Here is a 23,207-nt window from a genome sequence, read left to right as displayed (position 1 = left end):
TGTTTGTCCACTTCCAGTCTCTCTAAGTTCAATACTGAACCAGGATCAGCTTCCAAACTTCAAGTCGGACGTTCAGTGAGCTCAGAGAAACGTCGCTCTGGAGTCGGACTTCATCATTCTGCTCAAACATTCTACTGCAGGAAGAAGAAGAAGCAAACAGGTTTGACTGGAGGAGACTTTAATTAAAGTTTTCAAAAAAACATCAACACTTAACATTAATTAACGGTAATTAATAAAAATTTAAAGGTCATTCACCGGAGAGGAAACCAGCTGTAGTTGAAACTGGGACATTGAGATTTCAGTGTTTTAGCTGTTTGTTTCAGTAGAGTTAGTGTTTCCACTCAGTCCATCAAACGCACATTCAGCCGCCAACTGTCCTTCAAATACTGTCAGCTGTCGTCAGCATATCAGAGAAAACTGTTCAGACACAGTGAACTTTGAGCTAAATGCTAACGTCTGTGTGCTAACATGCTGATGCTGAGCAGGTTGAATGTTTTCTATGTTCACCATTTTAGCATGTTAGCATGCTAACTTTAGTCCTCAAACTCAAGTTCAGGCTGATGGGAAAAGTCATTTTGCAGGTTTTAGGTGATAAAGTACTGAAGTTACAAATCCTCATTTCAGGGAAGTGAAGCTCACAGCATTGCCTGAGAAAATCGTCGTTAAAGTTCTTCCTCTGAGAACATGAACGTTTGTGTTGACTTTCAGTCCATCCATTGGCTGCTGAAATGTTAAAATCTGGACGGACCTGAAGAGCGACACCTGGTGCTAGCGTGGCTAAAACACCACAGGTGATGCCACAGATCCGTCTCAGGTCTAAAACACCACTGGGCTGTTCTAAACCTGCCATCGCTGCTGGAACGTCCTGTTTGTCAAAGAGACCCTCAAAGTCAGTGAAACAGACATCTGTCCGATCAAATGTGAATGCGACTAACTTAACCACGCCCCTCATATAAACCACAGGCGGTGGCACGTTACACCTGAACGCCACAGAAACTGGCACCTGCCTTGAACTGTAATCTGACTCTAAACACAACAGCTGATGAGAATTTCCCCAGTTGTTACAGTGAACCTTTAATCAACTGAATGTCCACTAACAAAAAACATGTTCATGCTTTACTGTTTTCATTCAGACATTTTCCGTCTTAAATCTGAAACAATGTGAGACTGAAGGTTTGGAAAATAAATCAAGAAAATGGCAGAAAACCTGAACCTGAACAGCAGCTTAAAGAACCTTCCATATACGATATTATTAGAATTTCACTTATTATTACACTATAACACATGTAATAGAGGCATTTTTTAATGAGAGATTTGCTCAGAGGGCTTCATCTGAAGGTGATGAGGTATTCTGGGTACGCCTGGATGTCCTTGAAGACGATGAACATGGTTGGGTTGGCAGCTTTATCCACAACACTGTCGTACAGGTCTGCAGCGCTCTGCGAGCTCCTGGAGGGAGGCGTGATCATGCCTGCTCTTCCCTGGGTGAAGTCCCCGACCAGGACCCTTGCCAGGTACATGCGCTTGTGTCCTCTGGCATCGGGGGTGGCGTAGCCCTGCGCCGAGTAGATGGGGTCCACAGCAAAGTAAGAGCCGTTTCCGTACATCGCAGCTACAAAACAACAGACAAACAACACAGCAATCAGGCCATTCAGGTAGAAAACAGCAAAGCTACGAGATCCAGAAACAGAACGTCTGGTTCTTTTCCACAGGTTCGTGAGTCATTCCTTTATGAAACGAGTGTTTTCTTATCATGCAGTCCTACATCGTGTTCTCAAGTTGCTTTGCGACGTGCTGGGTTTGGTTACCGTGTGCTCCTGCGTAGCTGCGGTTGAAGCCTTGCTTGTTGATGAGGTCGATGGACTTGGCTTCGGTGCCGTGGAACAACACCCTTTCATTGTTTGTGTGTTTGTTCTTCATCTCCAGCTCTTTCTTCATCAGCTGGTAGTTCTGCCACAGTGTCGCATTTTGGACGCGTTCGATCTGCCAACACAGTTACAACACAACACATTATTCAATCCATCGGCCAGCTCCGTTTCCAGCAGGAAGGCTTGTCTTAGCTGCGACTGCCTGTTACTACAAGGCAGAAACACATTCTGAGCTGGAAGAACGAGCCAGTTTCATGCCACAGACAACAACAGGGATTTACTTTTAGTGAAAGTCATGAATAAACAGAATAACAGCATGGTCCCATGTTGTATACGACTAACATCTTTTTGTTGAAAGCGGTTTGTTCTCCCGTACAGACTAACACATCAGGCAAAGGCCCGCACCCACTGAAAACCCACCAGTTGAGAATCACTGAACTAAACTGAAGAAATATGGCAAAGACTGAATTTCCAGCCCTGATAGCAATAATCAGGAAGTATCCTCCACAGTCTCATCGTGGTGCAATATTAAATCAATATATTGCCCGATTGTGTGACTTTGAGGTCATTCTGAGGGTTGTATGAGGCCATAAAGTTAAACCTGAGGCACGTTGAGAAGGACTTTATCTCTGCATGACAATCTCTCTCTGAATCTGAATGAGACCAGTCCGTTCATGGATCTGTGGCTCAAACTGAACGTCCTGGATCACGTTTCTTCATCTCACCTGCACCTGAAACTACATGCCCACACCGGCACTGACCCTCGTGTTGTTTGAACGCACTCTTGTGATTACTGAACATACACTGACGATGGTTGGAGTCAGGCCAGTCTTCTGGATTTCGGTCACCACGTCGTTGTATTCGTTGGATCCTGCAGTCAGAGGAAACAGCTTGAGGAAGTCGCCTTTCATGTCATCCCAGTGTGACGGCAGAGCAGTGTCACCTGAAAAGAGATTGAGAAGAGTCTTCGATCAACTTCAACGAATGTGCAAACAAAAGCAAAAATGAAGTATTCTATCGTTAATAAAGTGGCTGAATGTACGTCATCAAATCTACTTTGTTTAGGTTCAGACTGTGTTAGCTGACAGTCTTGGTTTAGACATGATGTAAGAAATAATCTTTGTACATGTAAAGCATCAATTAAAACTTTCCTTTTTATAAGGCTTATAGTTAGGGCTGGCTCATGCTTGCCTTGGACCAGCCTTTAGTTATGCTGCTCTAGGATTGGACTGCTGGGGGACCTCCAAAGACACACCAAGCTCCTCTGTCCTTCTCTCCCTCTCCACCTGCATGCTTTCATGGCGTGTTACTAACTAACCTTCTTCCCCAGAGTCTCTGTGCTTTGTCATCTCACAGGTTCCCATGGATAGTGGCTGAACCTGAATTATGGATTACAGTAACATCTCCAGCTATGGCCCTGCCTGACATCCACTGCAACCGCTGCTACTGTTAGTCATACTTCCATTATTATTACATCCATAGTGCTGTATTACGTACATATACTATCTATTACCAATATGTACATATATCCCATACATAAATATATCCTACATATAGTTAAGAGTGTATTATTGTCACTGTTACTGTGATTGCGTTTCTGTCCCTCTCTCAACAAAGCTTAATGAAAGTTTCACCACAGAGTCTGTTTTCCTCCTGGACAAAGTTTTCAGTGTTCACAGCAGAAGTGTTTAGTGATGGTTTAAATGTTCACTTTGAGGTTAATTATGTTCTGTGTCCACAAAGAGTCATTTATTGAAACAGTTCCAATGTCTTAACGACTGTGGGACAGCTTTGACCTCACACTTTATGGACTGGGAGTCAGGCACTACTGGACATCACCCACCTTTCAGGTCTTCTCTGAGTAGCTCCAGCTTTTTACTCCCATCCACGGAAACTGCTGTTCGCAATGTGACATCAGCATCGTACACTTGATTGTTGATCTTAATCTGCACACTCTGTTTCCTCTCCAGAGCCTCCTCCAGGTTTAGGTTGGTGTAAATGTCAAAGGCCTGCATCCTCCCATTGCTGTGCTGAAACTGCCATTTTACCAGTCTGCTCACCAGCAAGGCCTTGCTCCTCACGTTCTCCGTCCTCTCCACCTTCCGGATGATGTCCCTGATGGTCGGCAGAGAACACATTTAAAGGAACATGCTGACACTCTGGACTGAAGCTTTTCTCCACCATGAATGAATGTGCTCACCTGACCGCACTCTCCGCGCTGTACACATCTCTGGTCAGACCCTCCAGGTGGATTTTGGGCTCCTGGTCCTCCAGCCCTTTGTCCAGGCGGATGCTAACTGTCAGCTTCCTCTGCAGGGCCCCCAGCTGCTCCACGTCATCGCGCGACAGGTAGCTGATATACGGGTCGGTGATGGTCGTCACCGCCTGCTCAGTCACAATCAGCTCCTCGATCCTTTTCTTCACCTGACTCACAGTCTGCAGTGGAGGGGAAACGGAGTTCAGTTACAAACAAGAACACTTTCACATACTTATCCTGATTCAGTGAATACCGAACAGTCATTTATCATATGAAACAAAAACACAGTCCGGTGAAACACTGATAAAAGCCAAATTCTTTTCCATCGGTTTTTGTTGCTGAGATCCTTTGAGTGAGGAGATGCATGCTAACCTTGTCGTTGTTGGCACACAGCTGAAACACCGTGGGCTCAAACTCCTCCCTCTCCAGAACCAAGCTGTCGGCGCTCTGTCGCTCCTCCGCAGATCCCGTGAATAAGGAAGTGATGGTGTCTGAAAGGACATGGAGGAGCACAGGCTGTGGTGTTACAGCAAGACAAACTCCTACAGCAGCGATGGTGCAGACTGACGCTCAAACAGTGCAGTGGTTTGATTGGAGTCTGCTGAGAGTCTGTGTCTTATCTCATTGTTCTGATGGTGAATCACAGCTCATAGATCTTCCTCCTCTGAGCCATTGACCTCCATGTAAAAAGGCATCAGTGAGCCTCACTGTTGTTCCTTCATCACCATGAACACACACACACTGTAGTTTATTCTGACTCATTCAGACACACCGTCCTGCTGCCACAAACACTCACTGCAGCAACAAATGTGGATTCATCCGCTGCTGAAAATAGTCCCAAACAAAAGCTTTATTTCCTCCTGTTTGTCTGATAAAAGCTGCAGTCAGCAGCTGTTTGAGGAACATATATGTCTTCAGTAGGAACCAATGAGCTTGGAGCTGAGAGCCACGGACAGGAAGTCAGAAAGTATTGATTCATGTTGGTTTGAGTGTGAACATTCGGTTTGTTGACATGAAGAAAAAAACAGACTTGACACCAGCGTTGACCTTTCAGACAGAACTCCTGAAATCACTTTGATCACAGTGAACAAGAAGAAACGAGGAAACGTGACGACACGTTCAGTCGCTGGAGAATCGTTCAGATACCTTTGATCTTGGTGAAGACGCTCTTCTCCTCCACCTGCTCTCCCTCCCTCTTCTTCATGCTCTTGTGAAACTCCGCCATCATGGTCGTCTGGAAGATCAGGATCTTCACGCTGCGAACAAACCTCGGGTGCCTCTTCCTCACAAAATCCACCACCGCCTCCACCATGGCGTCTGCCACCGCTGACGGCTGGGCCCCCCCCTGACCTGACGCACACACAAAGACCGCTGATGATGAGGACGATGAAGATATGACGGTGACAAGGATCGGTACAGCCTGTGAAATCTGATGGTGCCCCACTAGTGCCCCCCGCAGGCTGCAGCTTTCATTACAGCCACCGTGTTGAACAAACGACTCACTGATGGATTATTGAGGCACTCGAGTATTTCAGTTTCCTGCTGCTTTAAACATCTGCTCCACTACATTTATCTTTAGTCACCAGTTACTTCAACAATACAAAATCTAATCAACAAATACGCTATAACAAGAAAATTCAGACATGTCGTGAATCAAACGCGCTTATTTTGATCCTTCTTATCAAACAGTTTTTATGTTCGAGCGTTTCACTTAATTATCTTAATAAGATATTTGAACGTCATACTGACATTTTGTTCCTGTTCTGAGTGAATTAATGTTTGAAACCAGAATTTCCAGAACTATAAAACTGTTTGATCGACATTGAAAAGAAGAAAGCTGCTTTGTTCAGTCAGAATTTCTTTGTATCCTGACGAATGTGCTATGAAGACCAAATATTTTTACATGTTTGAAAATTTTGGTGAAATTTTACTGATAATTTTGCTCATTTTAAGTATTATTATTTTAATGCTTCTTTTCTTGTTTTTGAGAGCTGACTTCTTTGTCATCATTGTCATCTTCATCTTCTTCATCCTCTGTCTGTTCTGATGCAGTGAGACGACTGAATAAAACCCAACAAATCAGAGTTTAACTGTAAGTGCGAACAACATGGCTGCACAGTGAACCAGTGAAGCAGTGAAATGATCTTCAGGAGAAGAATTCTCTTTAAACAGTTCAAATGAGACAAAGCTTCTTGGTTAGATTCAGACATAAACAGTCAAACTGTGACGTATTTGTGGTTTTGTTTGCAGACCTGTTCCCAGGGCCGGGAGGGCCACCGAGCTGAACTTGTTCTCCTCGCAGACCTTCAGCACTGCCTGAACCAGGTCCTTGATCTTTGCAGGATCGTTCTGGCCGACGACGTGGATGATGTTTCCGCTGGGCAGCGACCCGGCCGACGTCAGGATCATCAGACGAGGCTGGTAACCCGGAGAAGTCACTACAGAGAGGAGCCAAACAACGCTCACAGCGGGCTGCTAAAACACTGATTTTAAATACAGATGCAGAAGATGTTTGATGAAGACAACATGGACATTTCTAAACAGCAAAGTCATATTTTTGAAACTAAATCTGAAAAGAAATGTTTTCTGTGACAGTGTTAAATATCTGGGAGGAGGAAGAGGTGTGATCATAAAGGTAACATAGAGGTAACATACCGGGACCAGTGGGACCAGTCAGTCAGACCAGTCCAGCTGGACTTGACCCCCCGGAGTCTGCAGCCATGCTGGCAGCTCTGGACTCCACACACACATTAGCTAAAGGCTAACATCAGCGACAGGTTGGGAAACTCTGAATTAAGTGAGTTTATGTTTTCATACTTTCTTTCTCTCCTGTCACATTTTGTGGTTCTACAAACAAAAAGCCTTTACATTGATTTTCATTAACTCATAAAGCTTTTCTGTCACACCAGCAGGTTTCAGGCTGATGGTAACGTAGAAAAATTCTCTCTTAGTGGATTAAGTCCTTAGCCTGGCTGTGAAAAGGCAAAGTTCGGTTGTTATCTCTCTCTCAGTGACTGCAGTAAATGTACTTCTGAAAGGCAACGAGGACGCTTCCTGAACTGTGTCCAACAGGTTCAATGGCAAATTCCAGCTACATACCGATCTGTGAGCACTCCAGCTCAACCGCTAATCCAGCGCTGTCTAAAATTGCCTTTGACACACCTGAGAGACGAGAAAAAGGTTCAATGAGTGATGCTGCTGAAAGTCAGAAGGGATGTTCAGACAAAAGCTTGAGCTGAGTTATAGAAGAGCTGTTAAATAGAGACACTGGTGTTACTTCAGAGGACCAAAGACAGACGCTGCTGTGATTTACTGACACTGAAAACAGTTAAACAAGCTCTCGTTTGTATGTCAACATTAAATATCGTTCTCACTAACTCCCCAAATCATCAGTCAGAGGTTGAGTCATCAGGCTTCAATCAAACGTCAATGAAAATCTGACTTGAAATATCCTGACTTTTGTTTTTCATCTGTGTTCAGTGGAAAGTTACGACTGTGTGGTGATTAGTTTCAGAGTCAGCTGCATCAAAGCCACGATTGTCTTTAACTGTTCTCATCCAGATTAACACATGTAGACACGTCATGAGGTCATGTCAACAGGCTAACTATGCTAACATTAGCCAATATAAGCTATGGCTCATGCCAGACCAATATCTGCTGTCTTTACACTGAAATGAACTGGAGGAGAAATCACTGAACATCTAAACCAACTCAGAAAACAGTCAAAGTTTAACTGTTAAAACATGAGACGTCCTTTAATATTATTATGTCCCCACGAGGGACAGTCACCTGATTTAAGGGTAAAGTCCTGATTGGAGGAGTTGATGATGACATCACAGGACTCTTTGGTGATGTCTCCAGATGAGACCTCGAAGGTGAGCTGAGCCATCTGCATCTGATATACACCGAGGGAGGGGGATGACACCCGACTGCAGGAGGCTGACACACACACACACACACACACACACACACACACACACACACACAGAATCATGTTTCCACCATTTTTGGGGACACATGACTTCTGTTTGATTTGAGTTCTCTCATTGGTCCACACTGAGATGAAGGTCTAGATTAAAGGTGTTGGAGCTTTCTTACCTGAAGACTGTTGTGATTGGTTGACTGACTGCCCAGCTGATGACTCATTAAACTCTTGGGCTTCCTGTGAGGTGTTTCTCAGACCAGTGTGACCTTTGAACTCCCTGGTGAAACACTGACAAACCAGATGTTGGCATATTATGTTACTGCAGGTGACTTTTGCTCGTATGTCTTCGAAGAGTCGTCCGCAGATCTATCATCACACTCCTACAGCATCAGATTCACCATGAACAGTTTGAAAAAATGTTTAAAACTGATGCTGCAGAACCAGAAGACGCTTTTTCTTCCTCCTTGTCAAAACCGATCTCATACAGTACCCACAGTGATACTCCACTGTAAACAGTTGGGTGGGAGGCTGCAGTGTGTTATGCTAGCAGTGGCTAATGTAGCCTGTAGCTGAGGATGACACGTCTGCAGAGGTCTGACTGCCTAAAAATGAAACTCTGCCACCCATCCCTCACTCCTTCACCCCCCTCTCCTCATCCCTTCATCCCTCACTCCTTCATCCCTCACCCCATCCCTCACTCCTTCATCCCCTCTAATGTATCATCATGCACGCTCTCCTCCATCCATAATACACCTATACATATTGAATTCTTTGTTGTATTTTGTATCTTTTATGAAGTGTATTTATATACTTTTCTTAATGTTTATTTCTATATTTGAATGTTTTGTATGTTTATCAGTGATTTTCAAGTTTAAGTAAAGGGTTATTTGAAAGTCACCATCAGGACAAGACTTCAACACAGTCGCTCTCTCCAATAGACTGAAAACTCACATCCACGGTTTGGCCGTCGCTTGGATGTACGATGATGGCCACTTCTCTCAGATGGCGAGGAGTTCGCCTGCGGCTGTACGAGTGGATCTCCTTCAGCAGGACTCTGGACACCACGTCTCTGGGGAAGCTCAGGTTCCCTGTGCCAATGGCCGGGAAGGAAAGTGACGACATCTGAAGCTTCTCAGCCTCCTCCAGACAATATTTGATGATGGATATTAACCCCTGACACAAAAAGATGATACAAGTAAGAGAAAACAAGCTGCAGACCAGCACGGAGTCTGGGTTTATAGGAAACTTTGTTCATTTAAAGTATTCAATAAACAAAAATATTAAGATCCTTTTCACAAAAAATGATGGTCCTAAATGAAACATATGGACTGAAACACAACAAACTGGATTTTAAGTTATTGTATTTTACAAATTTCAGTTTTCTGACTTTTAGAAAAGAATTACAAATTTCTGGTTTCACTTTAACTCAGACTCCTCTGCAGTGAGTATTTGATGCTGAAAACCAACATCTTCAGTTCCTTTAAGTTCATCCACGACTGTACTCAGCTGACATGAAGTTTCTCTAGACGAGTATTTTGTAAAATCAAATGTCATGATCTCAAAGGTTTTTGAATAACAGTCCTCACCTCCTCTGCCTGACCACCTCCGTCATCCCAAAAAGGGCAAACAGCATGAAAGACCTTCTGGCACGTGAGGTTGAAGCTGTCGGTAATGATGACATCGCCATACTGCAGCGAGGCCACGCCGGCTTCAGACTGGACAGCCGCCTGCAGGCCGGGTCCGGCTGCCTGCAGGATCGCTTTGGAGACAGCTCCCTGGTCCAGGTTCATGTTCTCTGAGATGGTGTTGACAATGATGCCAGTCTGCGGACCAAAATCACAGCATTGTACACAAGATTAGGACAACAGATCCAAGTATAACAACTGGAATTACCCTTTAAGGCAGAGTTGCTTTCATTAAGATGTGGTAGGAACCTCCATGTAAGAATGAAGCATTAACAGTTAAGATACAAACATCTGAACAAAACCGCAGTTTATTGTACAAATGTCAATCAGATGAGGCTCTTAAAGGCAGCACGGGGTCAGTACTCACAGACTGGTCTTGAATGTTTCCCTTCCACAGGATAATCTTTAGACCCTCAGCTGTGGTCTGCTCCACCCTCGCCGGCCTACAGCCAATCAGAGAACAGAACTGAAGTCATCACAGCGAGTCTGGTCACCATTACTGCATCCAACGTTTGTGTCTGTTTGTTTGTTTACTCAACAAGACGCAAATTAGTGAGAAGGTTATGGAAGTATGTCAGACTCCAGTAATGTGGTCTTAAATGCTTATTAAGAAGACAGAAGAAGAAACACACAACAGAGAAGAATGGTAAGAAAAAGAAGAAACTTACCCTTCATGCCTTCCAGGCCTGGTGTGTCTCCTGGGGCTCTGACCTCCCCTGTTACCTTGCTGACCTCCCCAAAATGCAGGTCCTGGCCCCTCAGCTCCCCCCCCGCCTCGTCCACCTCGTCCTCCTCTTTCACCAACCCCACGGCCTCTGGGCGCCTGGCTCTGACCTCGACCTCGACCCCGACCCCGCTGATATCCACTGAGAAGTGAACGATGCAAACACATAAAAACAGACCGTCTAGTGGAGGATAGCAACTGTCACCTGCACACCGTCACCACCCATCTAACTATGCAGTCTCAACCCGTTCAGCTCGGTTTAACTCTGTTAAACTTCAACTTCAATATGGTGGTGAACGCTGACGTATCATGGACTGCAATAACCAATCACACAATCAATAAACAAAAAAATTTGATAGTGTTGAGGTGCTGTGAGTACTGGATGACAGACAGAATAAATGTGAGTCTACAGCTTTGACATTTTCTCACTTTAGACAAATGGGGAGATAAATTAGTTAAAATTAAGACATTGTACTTGTTGTTGGGACTGTAACAAATTATGTGCTACTCAGTGAGGCTCCATAGAATGACAGTCACTGTAATGTTATAACTGTAACATTATATACGAGAGTAAGAGTGCTGCCACCTGCTCTCTGTTTACTGCAGGTGTCAAAAACACCTGCTGAACTAACACAAAACACTCGTTGAATAATGTTCAAAACACGAAATGTCGCAGTCAGACACACGGGCAGGCTAACGTTCTGTGTTTCATTGTACTAGTTAACGGAAGATTAATTATGCATGATTAGCATTCAGTTAGCATAACGTTAGCTAACCCTACCCTTATTATTAGCTAACTTTAACATTTGTCTTTCATGTGAACTTCATACATTTCTAATGATGAACAACTGACAGATGACAGATGAAAGGTGACAGATAACAGCAAGTACGCTATGCTCTAAAAATGGCAGAGCCATCCCAAAATGCTCTGCAATTCCCATTTTTATGTATGACTAAAGTTAGCGGCCAGTTAGCTTAGCTTAGCAAAAATACTGAGGCAGAAACAGCTTGCCTGGCTTTGTCCAAAGACACACAATTCACCTATCAGCACCTCTAAAGCTCACTAAACTTAACATGTTCAATTTTGTTTAATTTTAAGTGTCAAAATGACATTTTGGTACTTAACAGGCAATTCTATGTGTGACTTTCTTAGCTGAGAGCAGTGAGCTCCCAGAATCTCTAGCAGATGACCCTTGAAAACAGCTGATGTATTTACACTTCCATTTTTTTTTAAGTTGCCAGTGCATTTTTTACCTTTTGACAGAGCCATGCTAGCAGTGTCACCATGTTTCCAGGCTATATCTATATGCTAAGCTAAGATAAGCAATGCTGGGTGTAGGTTTGTACTTATCATGAGACTGGTATCAATCTCCTCATCTTACTCATGGCCAAAACCAACTGAGCACATTTCATAGAATGTTGAACTGTTTCATTTAATATTAGCTCATTGCTAAATCTTCACAGTTTGTTCTAATCAACACTAAGAGTTCACTAGAGTACAAAGTGTTTCTTCAGTTTACCTTGAAGCTCCAGTGCCTTTTCCTCCTGCCTGCTGTGGTACTGTCATGGTAGGTCCGAGGTCACTGAACTCTTTGTTGACTGCTGTGGCCAGGACTCTCACTGTCTTATCATTATTGTCCACCAGGTGAATCTCAGTCAGCGATCTCAGACTTCCTGGACTGTCGCAGTGCTCCCGCACTGCCTGAGCTATGGTATCAGCACAGAGGTCAACAGGAAAGCCAAACACACCTGAGCTGATCGCGGGCAGTGCAATGGTGGAGCAGTTGACCATCTCTGCTTGTCTCAGACTTTCTTTAACGGCAAGCTTCAGACGCGACACTGATGTTTTCTTGTCATAATCAGAAAACCGTGGACCGACTGCATGTACGATGTGCTTGAAAGGCAGGTTAAATGCCCCCGTTACGATGGCGTCACCTGGCCGTAGTTTTCCATTTCTGGTAATGTAGTCATCACTGATTTTCTGCAGCTCTGGTCCTGCATCCTTGAGCAGCGCTAGAGCCAGCCCGCCAATGTGCTGTAATTCCTCATTAGCTGCATTGACCACTGCATCAGCACTAAAGCTACAGATGTCTGCCTTACTCACTGAAACCAGAACTCCATTGGTGGTCTGCACTTTGCAATAACAAATTCCATTTCCTTCCTCATCGTTGTCATCCTCCTCGTCCTCTTGATTCTCTGGGCGAAGCACCACCACACAGCTCAACTCTGACATTATTGTGGATAGAAACAATCTTCCTTGAGACAGGAAGAACTTCTTAGCTCCAGGCTTGTCCACAATGAAGTTGTCAGTGGAGAGAGCACTTGTCAGTTCCTCAAAGCAGGATTTGGCTTTCTGGACATGAAGACGAGCCCCAGCAATGAAGATTTTTGGCCTCTCTTCATCAAAATGGACTGTCACATCATTAGCTTTGGCAATACTGGACCAATCTTGGGTTTTTTTCGTGTCAATAAACTTAACAACAGCGCAGGACTTGACACGAATGGTTTCTTTGACATGTGAGTAGTTCACAATAAATTCGTTCAGATTGCGGCTGACCTCTTTCACTGGAATCAGGAAGCCGGCAACGATTATTTTGTCTCTTCTCTCTGGGTGGATTTGAATGGACACTGTTTTCTTCTTCGAGGAGTTGTACGTGTCTAACAGCTTTTGGTTCAGGTCCATCCAGTTGCGAAGTTTCAGAACTTCCTGGTCTTCGACAGCCAGGGTCTGCAGACACAAAACAGTCCTCATCTTACCCTCTGCCTCAGCAAGGACACGGTCAGAACTCCCCAACAGCAAAACCCCTTTGCCCTCAAAGCTGTAGATGGCACTGATGCCTTGGGATGTGAACAGGTCGCACGACATGTCCATAGGATCCACTGTCTTGAGAAATTGCAAGAGACCTGGAGGGACATCCATCCATTTTTTACTCATCCCCCTTTCCCTCTCCAAGATCCATGCCTTACTCTTGAAAACCTCTGCAGGGAGTCCTGTAATAGTTAACATCTGGGTGCTTTCATTGTAGGACAGGTTCATGCCAGGGGAAATGTCTTGTGCAGCTTTCTGCAACCCTTCCTGCTTCAGGATATAGAACATTGCCTTGGGCAAGATCATTTCCTCAGAGACAGCATCCGTTTTCCGTTTAATATCACTCATGGCTTTGAGGACGATATTCTCCACAGGAGCCTTTATTTGTTTTATACGGTCAGCTTGGCCAGCCACAGTCAAAATCCCCCTGGATGCGTCCACCACCAGAATGGCTTCTTCCCTGACAGCCAAACGGACGTCTTTCTCTGCAGCCTTCCAGGCAGGTGTGTTCACTGTACATTCAAAAGCCATGTACTGAGACATTTGTAGACGGAAGGCCTCCTGGGCAGTACCCTCCCACATGTCTACTTGTTTTGCAGTCAGGCCTTTCTGCCTCAGAAAGCTCGGGTGAGGGCAGAGTTTCACGTCAGGGTCATTCAAGTCCACACTGCAGAAGTAAGGACGCATCTGATCATTGATACTTTTTAACTGTTTCTTCATCAGGAGGAACTTCCAGATAACAGGGTGAACTCTCTCTGTGACGGGCTTGGGCATCTTCCATACTGGTCGGTCTTTGCCATACAAGGCAGAGCCCAAGGACTCATAGTACGGGTACACCTTGACAGCGATGGATTGCATCACATAGTCTTGTTTTATGCAAATGCTTTCCACAACTGCAGCAACACAGGGAATAAGAAAGAGAGAGCTCTGGTAAGTGATTGTTCTGTTTGCAGCTACAAGGCATTTAAATAATAATAATCTATACAATAATCTAACAGAATTAGTCATCACTGGATACACTGATAGGTGTATGGTGTAGGTGTAGGTCTGTTTTTCCTGAGTAGTTCCAAAGAAATGAAATCTAACTGCTACAGTGTGCAATCATATTATGACAGCAGTTTTCATTTGTATTTGTTCTTTTCCTGTTTCAACTTGGCAGTGGCCTCCTGCACAAAGATTTCTCAGTTTGCTGTGGAGGAACTTGACTGGTCTGCATATACCTCAACCCCATCTAACATCTTTTGGATGAACTGGAACACTATGAGCCAGGTCTGATCACCCAACATCATCGACCAACCTCAGTAATACTCACTAATACTAATAGTTGCTGAATGGGAGCAAATCCCTGCAGGCAGGTTGAAAATCGAGTTGACACCCGAAGAGTCGATGTTGTTTTAGTAACAGATTAATGTCCATTGATCTGCCATCACAGACTATCAAATTTGGGTGAAATGTGTGTGTGTGTGTGTGTGTGTGTGTCCACATACTTTTGGCCAAATAGCACATTTCTTATTGTTTGGTCTTGAAGATGTTCTTAGTTTTAAAGTTAGAACACACGTTCACAAATAACAGTTAAAGCATCAGCAGTGAAGCTCAGTGAAAAACCTTTGGGGTCACTGAATGTGACAGTCGCAGCCTGTTCATCTGGGATGGTGGTGATACCGTCCGGCAGAGCCCACTTCTTCTCAAAATACAGCTCCAACATGTCTGGAAAGGAATCAGAAATGAAGAATTGTAGCCTCAACAGCATAAATGGTGCAGACAGACAGAGTTGAGTGCAAAACCCAGATCACTGGAACCAGAGGCTGCACTTAACTCTGCAGACTGTGATCGCCTCATCGCGTTTTCACTGCAGACCAACAAGGTGAAACAGCTTCACAGTTTGAATGTGAGGACAATGTCAGATTTCATCTTGAACAAAAATGCCACCTTTGCAATTCTTGGGATATTTTTCATTTGGGATTCTGGAAAACCGACAAACCTCATTATCAACAGTGTCATCTGGACTATTTACTCAGTAAAAGAGTTTAAAGGAAATTAGTTACAGTGAGTTTGTAGATTAACCAGATCAGTGGATTAAAGGAGAGATGTTGCTTGTTTAAAGGTAATTTTTCAGTGCTGTTTCAGGTACGGTTGATTTCATGTGGTTACACAGCATCTGCTGAAAAGACCAGTGCAGCAAAAAGAAAAAATGTTTCCTGGATGTAACTCCAGTTCTATGAGTGCACGTGTAGCCCTCTCTTCTTCTTCTAAGTTAGTAAGATAACATCAACAAACATGGCTGATACTGAGGTAATGTTAGTTGGCAACACGCTAGTCACCAACTAACGCAAACAACCACGACTGACTCACTTTACTGACTCAGTTTTCATGCCGGAAAAATGAAAGATTCAGTGTGTGTGTGTGTGTGTGTGTGTGTGTGAGATCTGAAAACCACGTTAATGTAAAATATGAAGAACAAAACAAGAAAACTTTGTAGTGAAACGCCAACAAATACACAGCAACTCTCTCAAAGTATACACAGAGAAACACAAAGCTCGTATAAGTTTAACGTCACACACACTTAACATCAGTCGGGTTTGAAGGCACAGAATCTCCTCTTAACTCGACAGTTTTGTACCTTTAATCACAGTCGGAGGAAGATTCTCCACTCGGACGCTCTTTGCTGCCTCCAGCGGTCGAGCCGTCAGTCCGTGTCTCTGCAGCTTCTGGCTGGACTGTTTCACGGTGAGGAACTTCTCCACATCTGCAAAATACTCCAGGTTACTCCTTCAAGACTGAAGCGCCTCGTCAGGTAACGAGAGAGAAGAGTTTTAATATGAAATAATGAATGTGCCTCATTTATTGTACGTAGATTCGGCGTCATTTTAAAAGTTCTGCTTCCAGTTCTGTGCTTTTCCTTCTCAGACGAAACAGTTTCAAAGGAAGCTTTTGCTTTGGGGTGAGTTCAGTTTGTTTCCTGTTTTACTTTGTAGGTTACTCTCCTCATATGTCATGTTTTGTTGTACTTCCTGTTTCTGTGTGCTTTCTCACCTGCTTTCTGTATCACCTGTGTTTCCTTCGTTAATTGGCCTCTTGTGTATTTAGTCCGTGTGTTTTCCCTCTTTCGGTCTTCAGGTCGTCTGTTTTGGTGCTCGTCAGTATTATTCTGGTCTGTTCTTTAGTTTTTTTATTTGATCTTTGTTCTTGGATTTGTCTTAACTTGCTTCCTCAGTTTTTGTTGCCTGCCTTTTGTTTTTCGACCTGCTGGTCTAGAATCTTGCATTTGGGTCCAACCCCTTGCTTCCCTGCACCCCCCCCATACACAACTGTGATAGCTGTGTACAAACCACAGCAGGAAACAGACTTCCTCTGCTGCTGTAGATCATGTGATATGATAACCAGAACAGGATCAAATGGACCTTGTGGTGAGACTGTTTTGTCAAATCACCAAAATTTGATTTGTAACCATCATTTCATTTTTCAAGAAAGAGTAAAATACCTGTACATGATGATCTGGGCGATAAAATCTGTCCATTTGCAGATTTGCCATCTAAACTCTAAAATATCTGAAAAATTGCATCATCATCAAGTTTAAAGTGGGGTTTGATGAATCTGGAAAACTGGGTGGAATATCTCTTAAAACCTTTCTTCTACTTTACTTTAGACTGAAACGTTTAGGATCTGGTCTTGATGTCGAGAGAGACGTGGTCTGGACCTGCAGGTCTTCACAGCAGTTATGTGGATCTGTATATTTACTGGAGTCTTTCCTACCTGCAGGACTGTTAAAGGTGACCACGGCTCTGTTGGTCTCCCAGATGATCTCCAGACTGTAGTCGCTCTCGTCCAAACCCGAGATGTTCTCCACCAGCATGGATAACAGCTCTCTGGACATGTCCATGATGTTGTCCAACACCACAGCGGCGCTCTGAACAGACTCTGAATCTGTGAAGAGACGAAGAAAACCTGCTTTACCTCCTCAACCTCATTCTGTGCATCTGAGGAATTTGTCTGTATTTGCTGTCAATGTTAGAAACTGGAAAAATAGATAAAAAAAAAGAGTGAGTGAGAGTTCACAGGTCTCTTTTTTCCTAAAAAATTCTAAATATGTTCTTGAAAGATTCTTGAAAAGAACCACATAAAAAGACTAATTATCAGGAAAGTTCACAGACTGTCCATAACAAATAACACTGCCTTGGTAATAATAATAATAATAATAATAATAATAATAATAATAATAATAATAATAATAATAATAATAATAAACCAGAAAGATTAAAAGAAACTGAAGTGTAATAACACAAGGTTTGATAACAATATGAAATCATAGAAAACTTAAACAGGTTTACTGGATCATCTCTTTGTTCACACACCGTCTTTGTTGTCTGCAGAAGCTCCATCTTCCAGTTCAACTTCTGACGTCAGAGTCTTTGAATCTGTCAGTGAAATGAAGAATCAAGAAAATCAGATTTGGATTAATTATCTGCACACGTGAACAAAGTCCAGAGTGTCTGAGGAAGCAGAACTAAAACATCCTGCTGCTGAGAAACATCTCAGCAAACCAAACACAGAGCAAACAGTTAGCGTTCAGCGTTTTAGGATTTACAGAAAGCTGCCACAGAAACACTCACTAAAACACCAAATGTGGATTAATCCGCCACTGAAAATAGTCCCCAACAAATGCTCCATTTCCTGCTGTTTGTTCAGTAAAAACTACCACGAGCAGCCGTTTTAGGAAATGAATGAACCTTTTCAACCATCAAACTAAAAATCTGTGAGGCGTTTTTAAACATTTACGTCTTCAGTAGGAACCAATGAGCTTCGAGCTCAGAGCCACGGACAGGAAGACGTTAAAAAAGGACCCTGAGACATAAAAGACCAAAGGGAGAAGAAGCAGTTTTACCTGAGATGTCGTCGCTGCTCGCTGGACTCTGAGAAGTAAAGCAGAAACAATTTTAATTCCACAGAATGAAACGATGCAAACTGTTCAGAAATGTTCAGGGAAATAAAGCAGGAGGAGATTTCTGCCTCAGCTTCAATGGATGCAAATAGTCTAATAAAAACAGTCTGTTTGAATTTGGTCTGCATGCAAACTCAAGATGTGCTGCTTTCATTAACATCCATTTTACAGCTGCTCAGAGTCAATGTTTAACTTCACTCAGAAAACTCTGCACTTAGTTTCACCATGAAAGCCTTTAGCTTCAGGAAGTCGACCAGTTTTTAATATCAGATTTTTCTAAAAGTTTTTTCTTCGTGTGTTATCGTCCATTTTCATTGCCTTAAACCAGTGAATAAAAATGCTCTTGATCATTAGAGTCCAAAACAACAGAAGAAGAACAGAGAGTTAAAGTCCAACTTCCTGCTGCCGTCACCATCCAGGAATGTGTTTACACGGAAATCATAGAAGAAGAAAAAGAAGAAAAGGAGGCGACCGACTTTAAACCTTTAAACCAGCCACTCGGACACAATCAGGGGCTGTAGGAAGGTTATCGGGGGGGGGGGGGGTGAACATTATATTTCATTTATATAAAAAAAGCTAAACCCTCTGCAGCACTATCACTTTTTTTTTTTTTAGGAAAATAAGAAATGTGTGTAAAATATAACAAACAGTCACCAAATGAGTGCAGCTGTTTCCAGAATGAATAAAAAGGCCTCCCCCCCTCTCCAGTGTGGACCCCTCTCCCCTCTCTGTCTCCCCCGTCTCACCCTGACAGTTTCCCTTCCTGCAGGACGTTTCCGCTGCAGCTGATCTGAACGACCTAAAAGCTCCTCCGAGCGTCATCTTACAATCAGTATCAGATGAGAGTCTGACCGTTAATCTGACTGTCGGACGTGTCGATGGAGAAACAGTTTTCTACTTACTGAGGCAGAAGTCAGACGTAACTTGACGGTTTTGTTCTCCAGGATGATCTCATGGTTTTGCCTGGCGAGGACTCGCTCTCTCACTGGAACCACATCAAACACTGAGGTCAGAACAGAACACGAGTCCACAGAGTCCCTGACCAGCAGCAGCACCTTCAGCTCATCGTCTTCCTCACGGTGTGATTTTGGTGGTCAGATCCAGACGTGTTTCCTTCACCTTCAGCTCTGACTGAGTTTTTATTCTTGTGTGTTTTATCGCTGCGTTTGATAAATGATCACGCTGAAGATGTTCAGATCGATCTCACTCTCACGTCTGTCAGACAAATGTGAAGCTACAGCCGGTTAGGTTAGCTTAGCTTAGCATAAAGACTGGAGACAGGGGGAAACAGCTAGCCTGGCTCTGTCCGAAGGCGCTGGACATTTACGTTGTCTAAAACATCTGCATGTGTTTTACATTTAACTGTGATTTCCTCCTGAATTCTCAGATAAAAACTTATGTTCTGCTTGAACATTTGATGAATTTTTGTAGTTTCCAGACTGAAAAAGAAAACAGTTGAACGTTGGGGAGTGCAAACACACTCACCGTGCACTCTGATTGGTGGGTTAGAGTAGGGGCCAAAATCACCTGCTGTCAATCATCGTCCCAACAACCAGAAGCTGCAGAGGTGCAGTGCATGCTGGGAAGTCATCTGACCACCTCACAGCTGATGAAATAAGTTTCTGTCTGAGCTGAGATTCAAACTTTCTCACAGAAATTCACCAAAGTTTCACTTTAGTTTTGTCGTGAAGTGAAACTTTCCGTCTCAGTAAAACTCAGGATGTTTATTTCTCATCCAAACGTGTTTAAACTCATTTTGTTTGTGGGCCTGTTTGGAACTCCAGGACCTTATAAACCGTGTAAAGGAGTTTTTTCCGGCAGCCGTCGGACAGACTCACCCTCCTCTGATCGGAAGTAAACGGCGGCTCGTCGGGCTCCGTCCTCCGCCTCCACCCGACAGTCTCCTCCGCTGGACTTCTTCTTGCTCTGGAAGTACAGCTGCAGTTTGTTCTTCAGGGTTTTGGTCTGAACCGGACTCCAGTCCCCCTCCACGACCACCGGCGGACACTCGGTCTCGTCCATCCTGCCGCCCGGTACGAACGCGCGGACACACTGAGCGCAGAGGCGGCGGCGCGCGCTCTCACTTCGGCTCTTTTCACTTTCGTTTCGTCTTAAACTGACACGAAAATGGAAGCGAGCTCAGATCAGCTGACTCACTGAAGCCCGAGGAGGCTTCAGCCTGGGTCTGACCACAGCCACGAGCTCATTATTCAGAAACAACCAGTTAAACCAGTTTGATTCACATCAGACTGAAGTTTTGTCGTTCAAGAGTTCTTTCATGTCCGCGTGCTCGATCACACTTCAGTAAAAGTATTTATAAAACTAAGAACAGATGCATTGAAAGTTTTACTTAAAGCAGGTAACTCAGACGAGTAAAAAACGTTTTTAGGAACAGAAACTTTTCACATTTGTTTTTAAGACTTTTAGTGTTTATTGGAGTATTTTAACTTCTGCAGCCATTTTATTATGATCACACAGAGGAGGACAGCTGGACGGCTGCTGGCCTGCAGGGAGACAGAGACAGAGACACAGAGACAGGGACAGAGAGACAGAGACAGAGAAACAGAGACAGAGACACAGACAGAGAGACAGAGACACAGAGACACAGAGACAGAGACAGGGACAGAGAGACACAGACACAGAGACAGAGACACAGAGACAGAGACACAGACACAGAGAGAGGGACACAGAGACAGACACAGAGACAGGGACAGAGACACAGAGACAGAGACATTTCCACTTTTCTTCAATGACGTTTTAAAAGCATCATTGTGGACTTCAGGAAGAACCCATCCAGTCACGCTCCACTTCTCCTCAACACGTCTGTGGAGGAGGTCTGTGGAGGAGGTCTGTGGAGGTGTTCAGGTCAGGTGGTTCCTGGGGGTGCACATCACAGACAACCTCACCTGGTCTGTGAACACGGCGTCACTGGTGAAACTGACGCAGCAACGCCTGCACTTTCTGTGCAGGGTGAGGAGAGCCCACCTGACCATCGTCACTACTTTCTGCAGAAGCATGTTGACCGGCTGCATCTGTGTGAGGCTGCAGTGCTGCTGACTGGAAGAACGTGAGGAGAGCGGTGAGGACAGAGGAGAAAATCATTGGGACTTCTCTCCCCTCCATTCAGGACATTGCACCTAAACGTCCCCTGCCGTTAACATCATCAGGGACCCCTCACACCCCCACCATGGTCTGTTCTCCTGCTGGCCTCTGGAAAGAGGTTCTGCAGCATTCGGTGCAGAACCTCCAGGTTCTGTAACAGCTTCTTCCCTCAGACCATCAGACTGCTGAACTCTAAATGTCACCTCAGGTCATTCTTCTCAATGCACTTTAAATTAACCTTTATGCTGCTTATTTTTAACTTCATGCACGTTCCTGCTGCTATTTTTGATTTTATCTTACTGCATATTCCTGCAGGTTATTCTTCATGCTGTTTATTCACATACTGTATATATCACAATACTCTGCTGTTCTTATTTTAACATACTTTAACATATCTGTACATATTACTGCATACTTTTTATTATGTACTATATATATATATATATATATATATATATATGTATTGTACATAATAAAGAAGTCTGTATGTACCATATGTATCTCTGCCTGGGGCGCTGTTGGCGCTGGGGGGCGTGTCCTCCACCATGTCCTCGGTGCCTGCTGCCCTTTAGGAAAAAGGGGCCTTTCTGTGTGGAGTTTGCATGTTCTCCCCATGTTCGTCTGGGGTATCCTCCACAAATAACCCATTAAAAGATCAAGAAGATCACCACCTGACCAATGGTGACAAAGAGGAACCGGGTCCCTGGGCGCCGGCCGGCAGCCCACCGCTCCTGGTCTGCTGCGGAGGAAGGACTTACCAGGACGGGTCAAATGCAGAGCAATAATTTCACCAAAAGCACGGCATGTGCATGTTGTTACTGTCGTGTTCACCGAAAAAAAAAAAAAAAGCATGAGCATGTTGTGTGGTGATTGATAAAGATCTTAATCTCTTAATCTTAATCTTATATTATATATATATATATAGATAGATGATTCCCATCAGAGACTCATGTCCTGTTTCTGTCCTCGAATTCTCATTGGTTGTTAGTTCTGCAGTGACGCTTGATGGTGAATTCATTCAGTCGAAGTTCACCAGTGAAATAATGTCCTCTTTCACTCAGTGAGACACCAGGAGGGACAGAACAAGTAAAAGGACATGAAACTGTCCTTCACTCAGCAAAGGGCTGCTCCTGTCCCACAGTGATTCTTTATGTGAATAATCCGTCTTTCTCTTTTGTTTCAGTCCCTGTGAGCATCAGACGAAGCACCTTCATATCAAAGATGTCCACATCAAGACAACAACATAGAGGCGGCTGGAGAGTCAAATCTGATCATTCAAAGGGATCTTATTGATACCTTCAAGTACATAAAATAGGTAAAATAATTGTGTTAACAGAATTATTCAAATTAGAGATAATTAACAAGCAAAGGTGAAATCTCTAGAAGTCTCCATGTTTCACAGCAGACAAAACACACTTGAGACCTGATCAAAGACTTGAAACTGGACTCTGACTCAGTAACTAAAAGTAAAAACATCTGAAGGTAAATTCTGGAATGAAAGGTCAAAATGTGTCCATTCATTTGTTTGCAGATAAAAGTAATAGAATAAAAGACTTTAAACATATTTAAAATGTACTTTATGTTGTTCAACCTGAAGTCTTTCACACAAACACTGTTAATAATGAACTCTGCTGGACAGACCGACAGCGCCTCCCAGTGGAGACGTGTTGAACTTGTAAAAGTGGAAAACACTGATTTTCTTTTTGTTTTTACTCACTCTGACTTCAGATTTTCTGCTTCATGAACATGTTAATCAGAGCCGTAATCTGCACTCTGTCCTCTCTAATCTACGATGTTTTCTACTGTTAAATCAACTTCACACAAACATTAAAAAAATAATTCATGTAAAAAATAACGATATAAACGTTAATGAACACACAAACTTCAGCGTCTAAACC

At 43.7% G+C, this 23,207-nt stretch overlaps 1 protein-coding gene across 1 annotated transcript; it reads right to left on the bottom strand.

Annotated features, from left to right (window-relative positions):
* Positions 1-164: 164 nt before the first annotated feature.
* Positions 165-20,280, bottom strand: LOC143321362 (protein mono-ADP-ribosyltransferase PARP14-like). The gene is made up of 23 exons (XM_076731665.1): positions 20,046-20,280; positions 19,110-19,192; positions 18,151-18,178; positions 17,621-17,683; positions 17,022-17,192; positions 15,889-16,014; positions 14,874-14,975; positions 11,980-14,161; positions 10,404-10,601; positions 10,103-10,178; positions 9,637-9,873; positions 9,002-9,223; positions 8,224-8,338; positions 7,915-8,064; positions 7,225-7,287; positions 6,378-6,563; positions 5,272-5,475; positions 4,498-4,616; positions 4,069-4,304; positions 3,712-3,983; positions 2,672-2,811; positions 1,809-1,983; positions 165-1,612 (listed from the first exon to the last, which is right to left on the bottom strand). Exons 1-23 carry the CDS (start codon positions 20,227-20,229, stop codon positions 1,329-1,331), a joined length of 5,616 nt encoding a protein of 1,871 aa, XP_076587780.1. The 5' UTR covers positions 20,230-20,280; the 3' UTR covers positions 165-1,328.
* Positions 20,281-23,207: the final 2,927 nt, after the last annotated feature.

The sequence above is a fragment of the Chaetodon auriga genome, chromosome 5 (assembly GCF_051107435.1).
Source record: "Chaetodon auriga isolate fChaAug3 chromosome 5, fChaAug3.hap1, whole genome shotgun sequence".
Taxonomy (NCBI): Eukaryota; Metazoa; Chordata; class Actinopteri; order Chaetodontiformes; family Chaetodontidae; genus Chaetodon; species Chaetodon auriga.
This window is presented reverse-complemented; position numbering and strand designations above follow the sequence as displayed.

Bases quoted from the DNA above. Each gene is read 5' to 3' on its own strand.
- LOC143321362 (XM_076731665.1), bottom strand. From the start codon at position 20,229: ATGGACGAGACCGAGTGTCCGCCGGTGGTCGTGGAGGGGGACTGGAGT. The intron at 10,602-11,979 runs GTAAACTGAAGA...TTCACTTCTCAG, and splicing joins AAAGGCACTGGAGCTTCAAG to TGGATATCAGCGGGGTCGGG. The intron at 6,564-7,224 runs GTATGTAGCTGG...TCCTCTCTGTAG, and splicing joins GCTGGAGTGCTCACAGATCG to TGACTTCTCCGGGTTACCAG.